The following is a 13,884-nucleotide window of genomic DNA, read 5'->3' as shown; positions in this document are numbered from 1 at the left end:
TAGTTGGAACCCATTCAAGCTACATTTGGAGTTCTTTGGAGGTTTTTAGAGGGGAGGGGTTCTCAGTGTTTAAAAATATTTTATTTGAGACAGGGTCTCACTCTGTCGCCCAGGCCGAGTGCAGTGGTGCTTTCACAGCTCACTGCAGCCTCAACCTCCTGGGCTTAAGCCATCCTCCTGCCTCAGCCTCCCAAGTAGCTGGGACTACAGGGGTGCATCACCACAACCTGCTGGTTTTTTTTTAGGAGATGGGGTCTCACTATGTTGCCCAGGCTAAAATTTTATTTTTAATAGACAAATAATAATTGTATATATTTGTGGGGTACGATATGATGTTTTGATACATGTTTACATTGTGGAATGATTAAATCAAGCCAATTAATAAATCAATTACCTCACATACCTACCATTTTTTTGTGGTAAAAACATTTAAAATTATTTTAGCAATTTCCAAATATACAGTGAATTATTATTTATTACAGTCACCATTCTGTGCAGTAGAGCACTAAAGCTTATTCCTCCTAACTGAAATTTTGTACTCTTTTATCAACATTTCCTCTTTCCACTCCTCCTGCCCCTGGTAACCACCATTCTACTCTGCTTGTTTTTTTTTCTTCTTTTGAAGACAGGGTCTTGTTCTGTCTCCCACGCTGGAGTTCAGTGGCACATTAATAGCCCACTACAGCTTCAATATACTGTGCTCAAGCGATCTTCCAACCTCAGCCTCCTGAGTAGCTGGGACTAGCTTATTTATTTATTTATTTATTTATTTATTTATTTATTTATTTATTTAGAGACAGAGTTACCCTCTTGTCACCCAGACTGGGGTGCAGTGACGTGATCCTAGCTCACTGCAACCTCTGCCTCCCGGGTTTAAGCGATTCTCCTGCCTCAGCCTGCGGAGTAGCTAGGATTACACGTGTGCACCACCACGCCCACCTAACTTTTGTATTTTTGGTAGAGACAGGGTTTCGCCATGTTGGCCAGGCTGGTCTCGAATTCCTGACCTCAGGTGATCTGCCCGCCTCGGCCTCCCAGAGTGCTGGGATTACAGGTGTGAACCACCGTGCCTGGCCTATTTTTATTTTTAGTAGAGGCAAGGTCTCGCTATGTTGCACAGTCTGGTCTCAAATTCCTGATCCCAAGCAATCCTCCTGCATTGGCCTCCCAAAATGTTGGGATTACAGGTGTGAGCCACTGCAGCCAGCCTGATGTTTTCTTTTGGAGATTTAACTGATCAATTTTAAATACACAGTCCAAGGAAGATGGAATGAATAAGAAAAAAACTCATATTCTATTTCCCTATTAACACTAAGCCATATTTTTCAAAACATGTTTCAAAATACTTAGCCAGATCACCAATCCCAGTCACTACCTTTGTTTAAATATTCACTAAGAGGCCGGGCATGGTGGCTCACACATGTAATTCCAGCACTTTGGAAGGCCGAGGCGGGTGGATCACCTGAGATCAGGAGTTTGAGACCAGCCTGGCTAACATAGTGAAACTCTGCCTCTACTAAAAATACAAAAAATTAGCTGGGCGTGGTGATGGGCGCCTGTAATCCCAGCTACTTGGGAGGCGGAGGCAGGAGAATTGCTTGAACCGAGGAGGTGGAGGTTGCAGTGAGCCGAGATCATGCCATTGCACTCCATGCCGGGTGACAGTGTGAGACTCCATCTCAAAAAAAAAAAAAAAAAAAAATTCACTAAGAAATTAGTCAAGTGGTAGAAACCTATTGAGAGACACTGTCTAGAGAGAACAGCTACATGGCTACATATAATTTATTAACTTAACAGTTTAGTCCCAATGTTTAGCAAGCTTGTTTAAAAATTACTATTCCCATTGGTTTATAGTGACATTAATATAAATATGTAATTTGAAAGTCAACATTCCTTTCACTGTGAACATAAAACTTTTTATAAGATAGTTGTGGGTTGGGGTACAGCAATGATGGGGGCTGCTGGCTATATTCAAAGCCTAAAAGACTGGCAGCTTGGAAAGGTATAAAACATATATATACACTCTTTGTATACTGCTGTGTCCCACATTTTTGCTGTACATTCTTGTCTAATATGGTATAAATTATTCCCTTAAATTTGAAAAAACAGTGAAGATGAATACATTTTCATCTTCATTTCAAAATAACCGTTTTAAATGAAAAAGCATTTCCTCGTGTTAAATTTGTTCAAAAGATGGATTTAAATACTTTCGTCACAACGTGCATAGTTTTTTCACCTTTAGTGCCTCCTTACAATCAATCTGGCAATAAGACCTCCAGTGCTTTATCAGAAATGGCATTCAATAGATTATAAGATTGTTAAACCTGTACTTGAATCCTTCTTAAGATCCTTAATTATACCAAAGTCCAAAAAATGTGTGGCCACTTACCAACACCCTCAGAACCTGTGAATTATTGAAGATAATCTCACATGTGCGTATAATTCAAACAAACTTTGTGGACAGGGTATATAAAATAAATACTAAAATATTTCTTCAACTGTATTTAATGCTGCCTAGATGGTTAGATGAAAAGACTAATACTACTGACAGGAAGAGAAACTATTTTAAAGACTGTTTTCTAAGTAGTTAGAACAATTTTTGCAGAACAAAGATAAGCAAGAGCCTATGCCAATACATTGTTCTTGTAGTGTAATGTAATTGCTAACATGGGATATAATTGGTAAGCAGTTAATACGAATATAAATAGGTATAATCTATCACTAAATCACAGTCTGGTGAAAAGCTTCTCAGCTAAAGTAGTTTGAGAAGAGGGTTAAGGAAAAGGAGAAGTGGCAGGCAGGGCAGGTTTCCAGTGGGAACATCATTTATTTGCCTTACCATTATCATCATCTTGTATGTAACAGTCCACTGTTGCAGAAAGATAAATCCTTTCCGAGTATGCTAGCCTAGTATGTACTTTATGTAGCATAGTAAGATTATTTAAATATTAATGCTTCATTTGCATTTATATTTAGGTATACACATAATCACATGCATATTAAAAACTAAACAGAATTTTATAACACTTTAATCTCATTTTGGGAAAGTTAACAGGTAAGATGGAACTGTATACTACAGAAGTTTCTAGAATATCTAAACTCAGAGGTAAAACCAAAGGAAAACATCACCACCTGTTTAGTATATGGCTTATACAAAACCTCAAGCTCACTCATTTTTTATAGGTGAATTTGTTTGATAAGGATTGTGATCCAGTGATTATTTAGCAGCAGTTTTACAAACTGTAAATTCTTTTATTAACAGGCATTGTAAACAGATAATACTAATCTTATTTATTTTTTATTTTTATTTGTTTTTTTTGAGACAGAGTCTCTCTCTGTTGCCCAGAATAGAGTGCAGTGGTGTGATCTCAGCTCACTGCAACCTCTGCCTCCTGGGCTCAAGTGATTCTCCTGCCTCAGCCTCCTAAGTAGCTGGGACCACAGGCCTGCACAACCATGCTTGGCTAATTTTTTGTATTGTTCATAGAGACAGGGTTTCGCCGTGTTTCTCAGTCTGGTCTCGAACTCCTGAGCTCAAATGATCCACCTGCCTTGGCCTCCCAAAGTGCTGGGATTACAGACATGAGCCACCGCACCTGGCCCTAATCTTATTGAAAACCCATGAGTGCCAAACTGGGGAATATACAGCTTATGAATAACTTAAAAAGTCATTCCCATTTTATTAATAAAAGACACAGCATACCAAAACCTATACTAAACAAAGAAACTGTAATATGGACACATGATTGATGTGTCTAAAATGATATATACAGCACATAATTAATGTTAATTATGTGATCAGTACATTTTTCTGTATAATTCCCTTCATGCTTCACTTTCCCTAGAAACTGAATTCTGAGCTTCCTCTTCTAAAATTGGTACACTCAGGTTATCCTTGGACATCAAATTATACTTCAGCACAAAGTTAGTAAACCGATGACACAAAAATGTTTCATTTTCATATTCATCAAAAATTTGCCAGTGATGAAAATAAGCATGTGAAAATATTATGTAAATCCTATGGCATGCTGATCCTAGTTTTGCTACCAATGATTCCTTTATACTAACCTTGCCGGGAAAATGTTGCTATTCAGAAGACACAGCACCATCAAATGTGTGTCTAGTGTAGTCAATAGCAGGGCACTCTTGTTTTATGAGTTGCACAAAGACAAATCCATTGTTCACTTGCTGTCATTTGAGTACAAGTATCTGGATGGCATTCACTCCGAAGTTTGACATCAAGTCCACTTAGCTCAAGGCAGAATTGCTTTAAATGTTCATACTCCATGCAGTTTCATCTTGGCCTTCAGGTGGTTCAAGAATTTTGTCAATATTGGAGCAATCTGCTCTTATGTTCTGTTGAATGTACTGCTGAACCACAAGTGTACTGTCCCATTGTCTCAAAGGATTCATCAGGCCAGTTATAGAAATCTTGTGCCTTGGTCCCAGTCTGTTCTACCTCAGCACTGCTGTCCCCTCTACCATGACCATGGTGCCCGTGTCTGGGCAGCTAGGGTTGGTACCTGGATGTCTCTACTTCTATAAGTTCAATTTTTTAAGATTCTACATTATAAGTGGGATCATGCAGTATTTATCTTGCTGTGCCTGGCTAATTTTACTTAGCATAATGTCTTCCAGATTCATTCATGATGTCCAAATGACAGAATTTCTCTCTTTTTTTAAGGCTGAATAGTATTCTATTGCGTACATATGCCACATTTTGTTTATCCATTCATCCAATGATAGACACCTAGATTGCTTCTTTATCTTAGCTTTGTGAAAAATGCTGCAGTGAACATGGGAGTGCAGGTATCTCTTCAGCATAATTCAGGAATCTTCTGGGTATAATTCCTTTGGATATATACCCAGAAGTGAGATTGCTGAATCATGTGGTAATTCTATTTTTAGTTTTCTGAGGAACCTCCATGCTGTTTTCCATAGTGCTATATTGATTTACGTTCCCACCAACAATATACAGGTTCCCTTTTTCCCTTTTCTTGTCCTTTTTTTTTTTTTTGAGACAGACTCTTGCTCTGTCACCCAGGCTGGAGTGCAGGGGCACGATCTCGGCTCACTGCAAGCTCCACCTCCTGGGTTCACGTCATTCTCCTGCCTCAGCCTCCCGAGTAGCTGGGACTACAGGCGCCGACCACCATGCCCAGCTAAATTTTTTGTATTTTTTTAGTAGAGACGGGGTTTCACCGTGTTAGCCATGATGGTCTTGATCTCCTGACCTTGTGATCCACCCGCCTTGGCCTCCCAAAGTGCTGGGATTACAGGCGTGAGCCACTGTGCCCGGCCTACCAACTGCTTTTTTTAAAGATAGGATCTTGCTATGTTGCCCAGGCTAAAGTGTAGTGGTGTGACCATGGCTCACTGCAGCCCTGACCTCCTGGGCTCGAGCAATCCTTCCACCTCAGCCTCCTAAGTAGCTGGAACTGCAGCCATGTGCCACCACGCCCGACTAATTTTAAAATTATTTTTTATAAAAACACAGTCTCCCTATGTTACCCAGGCAGGTCTGTAACTCCTGGCCTCAAATAATCCTCCCACCTTGGCCTATCAAAATGCTGGGATTACAGGCATGAGCCACCATGCCCAGCCACTTTGCCTTTATTTTGTGTTATGCTATGTCATATTATGTTACCTTTTCCTGTCTTGTCTTATCTTATCTGATCTGATCTTGTCTTATCTTATCTTATCTTAGAGAGGCAGTCTCACTCTGTTGCCAGGCTGGAGTGCAGTGGTGCGATCTTGACTCACTGCAACCCCCACTTCCCAGGTTCAAGCGATTCTCCTGCCTCAGCTGCCCGAGTAGCTGGGATTACAGGCATGCGCTACCACGCCCAGCTAATTTTTGTATTTTTAATAGAGTTGGGGTTTCACCATGTTGGCCAGGATGGTGAGTTTTTTGAATTCCAAATATATATATATATATGGATTTTATGTTTTTTGTTTTTTGTTTTTTAGGCTGTTAGCATTAGAGGGGGGTCCTTTTGAAATGTCTTCGTCATTCTTGGAGCACCTTCTTACTTTCTGACATGAGGTGTTCCAGGTTCGTCTTAGAGTTTCTCTGTTCCAGCCTTGGAGACAGCCATTTCTCTGAGGAGCCCTGTGTTTGTTTGCTTTTTTTTGTTTGTTTTTTGTTTTTGGAGACGGAGTTTTACTCTTACTGCCCAGGCTGGAGTGCAATGGCGCAGTCTCAGCTCAACCACAACCTCCGCCTCCGGGTTCAAGCGATTCTCCTGTGTCAGCCTCTTGAGTAGCTGGAATTACAGGCATGTGCCACCATGCCTGGCTAATTTTGTATTTTTAGTAGAGACAGGGTTTCTCCATGTTGGTCAGGCTGGTCTCGAACTCCCAACCTCAGGTGATTGACCCACCTCGGCCTCCCAAAGTGCTGGGATTACAGGCATGAGCCACCACACCCGGCCGTTGGCTTGTTTTTTAGTGGAGAGTGGTATTAGAAACTAAGATATGAATGAATGTCAGATGTGCTCATCATTATTGGAATGTCAGTGCTCCCAGGCCTTCTCAGTGGACAAGCTAGGAAACCTGTGTAATGATTGTGTGTCCCCACCAGTACCACTGACAGCAGTCCAGCACTACAGGTTACACTCCAGTTTTCTCCCTTTCCACATTTATAGCTGGTTTTTTTCTTAATATAGTTATTTGATCAATTCCACTGTAACTAAGTTCCCATTGCTGCCCTCTGATCCCCCCTCCCCCACTGGACTTCCTCCTTACCCCAGTTTGCCTCCAGCACCCCAAACCAGCTTGCCACCCTCCCCTCTCCTTGTGTGGACAGGCCCTTCTCCCCACAAAGGCTCTGACACATCTTGCTGGGCTACCGCAACATTCTCCCTCACATACCAAGTGCAGATGTCTACATTCCTCAGGCCCACTTAATGACTTTTGCACTCTGATTTACATTTTTAAAGCATCTCTGTGGTTGCTGTGAAGAATAAAGGAAGGGGGCAAGGCAAGTGTGGAAGCAGGCTACTCACTTAAGAAGCTGCTGTAAGTCATGGCCTAGGCTGTTGATGGGGTTGGACTAGGGTGCTAGTGATGCAGGTTGTGAGATTTGGGATCGTATTAGTTGTCTATACTGTGGAACAAGTTATCCCAAACTTAGCTTAAGACAGTAAATGTTATCTCACAGCAATTTGAGTGTAGCTTAGCTGGGTGCCTCAGGCTCAGAGTCTCACAAGGTTACAATTGAGATCTTCTCTGAGGCTGTTGTGCTCTCAAGGTTTGACTTGGGAAGGACCCACTGCCACACTTACTCATGTGGCTGTAGACAGACCTCAGAAGATTTGCTCCCCAGCTCACTCAGTAGACCTCTGCACAGGCCACCTCTTGACATGGCATCTGGCTTCCCCAGACCAAGGTGGAAGGCACAGTCTTTTTAAACCTCATCTAGGAAGTGATATCCCATACTTCAGCTCTCTATTTATTAGAAGCAAGTCAATTAGTCCAGCCACACTTAAGATGAGGGTATTATACAAGGGTGTGAATACCAGGAGGCAGTGATCATTGGAGGCCCTCTTAGAGGGTGCCAAGTAAGATGGGGTCAGCAGGATTTGCTGACTGGCTTTTGAGAGAAAAAACAGTCAAGGATGACTTCAAGATTTTTGGCCTGAACTGCTGGAGGTACAGTTACTGAGATAGAGAAGAGTGGAGTAGGGGGAGCAGGTTTAGAAGAGGTAGTCTACATTTAGTATGAGAAGCTAAATAGACGACCATGTGAGAAGGTGAGTAGATAGTTGAAAACTAGCCTGTTGGTTAGGATAAAAATTGGTGCTGGAGATAGGATTTTGGTTTGATTTTATCTAGTGTAGTATTCAACTTAACTTTATAAATTAAGAGTTAGGAGAATATGACCTTCAGTTAAATGCCTAGCTCTGTTATCCTGGAAACCAGATAAAATTGTATTAACAGTATTGCAATATAAAATCGACTTCTGATTGGGAAATTGCCTCTGGATTGAGAGGAATTAGAAATGCCTGGTGAGTGCTGCTGCTCTTAGAACTGGCATGACCCTGTAGGAAAGCGAATCCTGAAGCTATGCCTTTGGAGTTATTAGAGACGTTGGCTCTGGTGGAGCATAAAGCTTTGAAGTTAGGGCAGCTCCTGCACCTGCCTCATGATGCTCTCATCTCCCTTGAGACTGAGCTGTGTCATCTAGGGAGTTAAAGAAAATAGCTTCTGGGCTGGGCACAGTGGCTCACACACAGCATTTTGGGAGGCCAAAGCCGGCAGATCACGAAGGTCAGGAGATCGAGACCATCTTGGCTAACACAGTGAAACCTCGTCTCCACTAAAACTACAAAAAAAAATTAGCCAGGCCTAGTGGCAGGCGCCTGTAGTCCCAGCTACTCAGGAGGCTGAGGCAGGAGACTGGCGTGAACCTGGGAAGCGGAGCTTGCAGTGAGCCGAGATCACACCACTGCACTCCAGCCTGGGCAACAGAGAGACTGCGTCTCAAAAAAAAAAAAAGAAAAAATAGCTTCTGGACGGCTGGGTGAGCTGTCACTTGCATGAACAACTGCACAGACTCCCAGGGAGAGGAACATCTGATGCTGCCCAGCTGGCAAGCTGTGATTCCTGTCCTCTGTCCTGAGTTCTCAGGTGCCAAGTGTGGCCTATGATAGTCTTATGAGTCTGTTCAGTAGCTGCATAATCTCACCTAGGGCAAGATTTTCCTTAGAGACATTAGTGTTTTTGATAGAATTTTAGTCAGCTTCTCTGTTTCATTTAATGTTCTTTAATCTTATGGGAAACAGTAGAAATCTTGTGGAAAATTGAGCTCATTTTATCTCTCTGGTCTAAAGGCCTTCACTTCTTTGAATCTACCAGCCACCAGTAAAGGCTGCTAAGTCCACCAGTACAAAAACAAAAGATGGTGGTACAAACTTCTCGGATGGGCAGTTGAGCTACACGTGCCTTGAAAATAAGAAACAGGGATTGCCTAGAACCTAACACAGTCTGCTTACAAACTTGATTCATTCAGCAAATATATATTGAGCACCCCCCTATATGTCAGGCCTTGATGGGTTTATATATTCACAGTGGTGAGTGAAATATGTATGGTCTTTGTTCTCTTGTAGGTTATAGGCACTTAATGAATACTAGTACTAATACTGTGTTCTAATTTAGTGTCTTTTTTTACAGTACCTTCATTTTCCTATATGTTTTATTCTCTTATGGGATCAGCAACAAGATATTAATTTCTTCTTCAGGAATTTAATTTGATTGAGTAGAATACTCTGAAAGTATTTAAGTAGATAACAAATAACATTTTATTTTATTTTGAGGCAGCGTCTCGGTCTATCACCCAGGCTGGATTTCAGTGATACAATCTTGGCTTACTGCAGCCTCGACCTCCTGAGCTCAAGCCATCCTCCTGCCTCAGCCCCCGGAGTAGCTGGGGCTACAGGCACAGGCCACCATGCCCGGCTACTGTTTGTATGTATGTATGTGTGTATTTAGTAGAGACAGAGTTTTGCCATGTTGCCTAGGCTGGTCTCAAACTCCTGGGCTCAAGCTATCTACCTGCCTTGGCCTCCCAAAGTGTTGACATTACAGGTGTGAACCACCATGCCCAGCTCAAGTACTATTCTATACTACTTTTTCTTTCTTTTTTTTTCTCTTGTTCTTGTCTTTATTTTGTTCAATGCCAATTTTATTGCTTTCAGTTTCATTCTGAAGTTATCTAATTGCCACCGTCTATACAGTAACACACAGAAGTCTTCATTTTCATTGTTATGGTAGTTAGCGTTTATATAGAATTAGTGTAGAAAAGTAGAAAGTTTGGGCTATTTCATGCATGGCTGTATAAAATTATTGTTTTCACTTGTATCAGAAGAAATAAAGATGTGCTTTTTGTGGTTTGGAGTATTGGAACCTTGAAGTCCTTTGAAGCAAGTTAAAAAAAAAAAGCAAGACATGGCTTGGTTAGATTTTTCTCTATTGCATGTATACCGTTTTCCCACTTGGTGGCACTTTCTGTTCATTTCTTAGTAACATGTCTTTCTCAGCGTAGTTACACTAGTCTCTCCTTGTACATTGATTTTTCTTATTAAAATTAATTTACGAAGTAATACATAAATACATCATTTAAAAAATAATAGCGTATGGTAAAGGGTTTCTTTTTTTTTTTTTTTAACAGAAAATAATTTTGTCCCTGAAAATTTTTCTGTGGCCAGGGAAAAATTAATAAATGGTTTTGCCTTCGAAAGGTTAATTTGTTTAAGATGCTTAACATCGTGGTGGTCAGCTGTTTTTCATTTGGCATGATGTGTTCTAGAAGCCTTTGTAGAGAAACAGGGTGGCAGGTGAGGGCTATTACATGGAGGTGATAGAGAAGAATCAAGGATGATTCATAGGTTTGGGGCCTGAGTGGTTGGTACCATAATGCTGGGACTATTCACTGAGATGAGAAGACTTGTAGAAGGGCAGGTTGGTAGGGGTGGAGAATTAGAATCAGAAGCCTCTTTTTGGACATAGTAAGTGTGTGATACCTGTTGTGAAATCTACATGATTAGATATATATCAAGTAAACAGCTGGATACACAAATCGAGCTTAGGACAATGGTCAAACCTGCCAAACCAGCAAAGAACAAGGTAAGTAGCTAGCAAGGTAGGAGGAAAGGGAAGAAAGAGGAGTATTTCAGCCAGGGAAGCCTCGTTGTATTGATTGTTGCCAAGAGGTTGAGGAAGATGATGACAGAAAAATGTCCATGTGATTTGGCAATATGAAATTCATTGGATCTACATAGAATCTGTTGTTGAAAGAAATGAGGAGAGATCAGAAGTTTAAACATTCTAGCAAAGGAGAGTGATCCACATAGCCCCTAGTAGACATGCACTGTCAATATTGGACATAGTTCCATTAATCCTTTTTTTTTTTTTGAGACAGGGTCTTGCTCTCTGTCACCCAGGCTGGAGTGCAGTGGCATGACCTCAGCTCACTGCATCCTCCACCTCCCAGGTTCAAGCAATTCTTGTGCCTCTGCCACCTGGGTAGCTAGGATTACAGGTGCCCATGACCATACCCGGCTAATTTTTGTATTTTTTTTTATAGGGGTGGGGTTTCTCCATGTTAGCCTGGCTGGTCTCAAACTCCTGGCCTCGTGTGATCCGCCTGCCTCGGCCTTCCAAAGTGCTGGGATTACAGGTGTAAGCCACCTCACCTGGTCCCTTTTTAATCCTTTCTGTGTAGTTGTGTTCATAACCATACTCCATTTTACTTGCTTTTTTCCATCAATATTATAAGCAATTTTTCATGTTATTAAAACAACCCTTATAATCACCATTAAAAGATTTTTTCTGATTATAAGAATATACAATTGCTATAGAAAATTTGGAAATCCGGAGAAATATTAATATGAGGTAGAAACAATTCTTTGGCCCAGAAGCAATACTGTTAATATTTTATTCACTGATTCAACAACTATTTGAGGGTCTGCTTTTGGGTAGAGAAAGAATGTTTTGGGGATGTTTGTTTTAGAGGTGGGGTCTTGCTATGTTGCCGAGGATAGATTGCAGGAGCTATTCACAGGTGCAATCATAGCACACTACAGGCTTGAACTCCTGGGCTCAAGCATCCCCCCTGCCTCAGCCTCCCATGTAGCTGGGACTCCACAAAGGAATGTTTTTTAAAGACCACAGTGTGAAAAACTGATTGTAGTTTATTGGTCACACCTTCTTTAGAAGAAAGCTTATTATTATAAATAACAATATACCTACACATTTCTCACATAATGTATACAACATTTTCTGACTTGCTTCTCCCTCCCCTCAATTAATATGTCACAGACATTTTTCCTGTCTCACTAAATACTGTGTCAATTCGAGTGTTTTAGTTTCTGTGGGGCTTTTGTATTTAGAGAGGATTGTTGGGCAATTTGGATTTAAAATTAATATACTATTTATTATAGTTACAAATTTAAAAACCTAATTGTTTTTCATTCTTGAGGTTCAATTTATAAATAGATAAAAAGATTAGTAAATTGAATTACTTTTTGCATAAAAATAAGGAACAATCATTTTCTCTTGTTCTTTGATGAATGTTTGATAAACTCTAATGGAAAGGATTACATTGTCCTAAACAGTAATACCCATTTGCAAATTTAGTTAATACATCTCTTTAAGCATTTTAGGTCACATTTATAAATTGAACATATTTGATATTTGATTTTTTTCAATTCTTCAAATCACCAGTGCATAGGCAGATTAACCTATCAAGCAAAATGTTCCTAAGCACTTAAATGACTCTTGTTTACTCAAGCCCAAAACTTCAGTGTCATCCCCCAGTCTAATTCTCTAATGTCCAGTGTGTTAGCAAGTTCATACTGCTTTCATTTCTCCATATATCCCACATCTCATCACTGCCTCTATGACTGTTACCCTAGTCCAAGGCACAATTATCTCTTGCCTGGACATCTACAGTCACCTCCCAACTGGTTTGATAACATTCTTGCAGTGCACTAGCGTTCCCAACATGCTAAGTGATGAGAGCGCCTATTTTTAAATGTAAATCAGATCACATCAAGTCTCTCCTCAGAATGACCCAGTGGCTTCCCATCACAGTGAGAGTAAAAACCCCATCTCCTTCCATGGTCTGCAAGGCGTTATGTGATCACAGTCTGCATGCGCTGTCCTGGTCACAGCCCTGTTGACTCTGACTTGGCCACATTGGCCTTCTTGCTTTTCCTTGAACAGTGAGCATACTCCCAACTCAGTCTCTGCACTAGCTGTTTCCCCAGATTTGGCATGGCTCACACACCTTCACTTTATTCAAGTGCCCATCCAGTGGCTCTTCAGGTGATCTAGTCTATAAGAGCCCTGTTCCTTCTCATACTCCATACTCTTCCCCTGCTCTGGTTTTTTCCTTGGTGGCACTTACCTACCTCTGCTTAACATTTTTTTATATTATTTAATTTATTGTATGTTTCCCCAAATACCATGTTGGAACAGTGCCTACCACATAGTATTTCTGCAATAAATATTTGTTGAATGAATGGATGTACATATACATTTTACTTGAAACAAACATTATTTTTTGGGTATGATAATCAGTTTTCTTCACTTTAGCTGATCCAAAAATGGCATCTTCTGCTACTTCTTTATAGCTTTTAATGAATTTGAAACTAGATTTACCTCTGAATTACATTGCAATTTCAACCTGTCCTTTTTAGTACTTTGACCCACTGATTCATTTGTTACAGTTTTGTGGGTTTTTTGGGGCAGGGGTGGAGGGGTGTTTTTTTTTTGAGACAAGGTCTTGCTCTGTCACCCAGGCCAAGCGTAGTGCCGTGATCATAACTCACTGCAACCTCAAAATCCTGGGCTCAAGCCATCCTTCTGCCTCAGCCTCCTGAGTAGCTGGTAGTATAGGTGCATGCCACCACACCCAGCTAATGTTTTTGTTTTTGAGAGAGAAGGTGTCAAACTCCTGGCCTCAAGTGATCCTCCAACCTTGGCCTCCCAAAGCACTGGGATTATATGTGACAGCCACTGTGCCTAGCCTGATATAGTCTTTTAAAATATTATTTCTCTAAATAAATTGCTAGCTGTCAATGGCAGGTAATATTTTCTTCAGAGTAAGTCCTTCCTAATGTTTATTTTCTGCTCCAGAAAAATCAGAATATTAGGAGACTGTGTTCTAAGAAACTACAAACTGCATTAATTAGGTAGTTTCTCTTAAGTTACAGAATGTTACTTTTCTTTATACCCTTTATCTGTTAAAATGTGTTCATTATAAGCAGAAGACAAGATTGTTTCGATTTTTAAAACTCAGCTTTTATTTAACACATTTCACTGAGTATTCATTGCTTCATTTAATATTGATTCTAACATTTTACAAAGATGCCTTGTTGG

The 13,884-nt window shown here is 40.6% G+C and overlaps 1 protein-coding gene and 1 pseudogene across 3 annotated transcripts in view; one reads left to right on the top strand and one right to left on the bottom strand.

Moving 5' to 3' along the window:
• The window catches only part of NDUFA12 (NADH:ubiquinone oxidoreductase subunit A12), a 41,236-nt gene that overhangs the window by 16,977 nt on the left and 10,375 nt on the right, over positions 1 to 13,884 (top strand). Inside the window, exon 4 of one of the 3 annotated variants that reach the window (XM_063646580.1) lies at positions 9,318 to 9,897. The exons of the other annotated variants lie outside the window; for them this stretch is intronic. Coding sequence (XP_063502650.1) covers positions 9,318 to 9,492 — 175 coding nt within the window. The 3' untranslated portion in view covers positions 9,493 to 9,897. Of the gene's footprint in view, positions 1 to 9,317; positions 9,898 to 13,884 lie in introns of those variants that run through there. 3 annotated transcript variants of the gene reach the window in all.
• LOC129010441 (MOB-like protein phocein) lies at positions 3,826 to 4,429 on the bottom strand (annotated as a pseudogene).

The sequence above is a fragment of the Pongo pygmaeus genome, chromosome 10, assembly GCF_028885625.2.
Source record: "Pongo pygmaeus isolate AG05252 chromosome 10, NHGRI_mPonPyg2-v2.0_pri, whole genome shotgun sequence".
NCBI lineage: Eukaryota > Metazoa > Chordata > Mammalia > Primates > Hominidae > Pongo > Pongo pygmaeus.
This window is presented reverse-complemented; position numbering and strand designations above follow the sequence as displayed.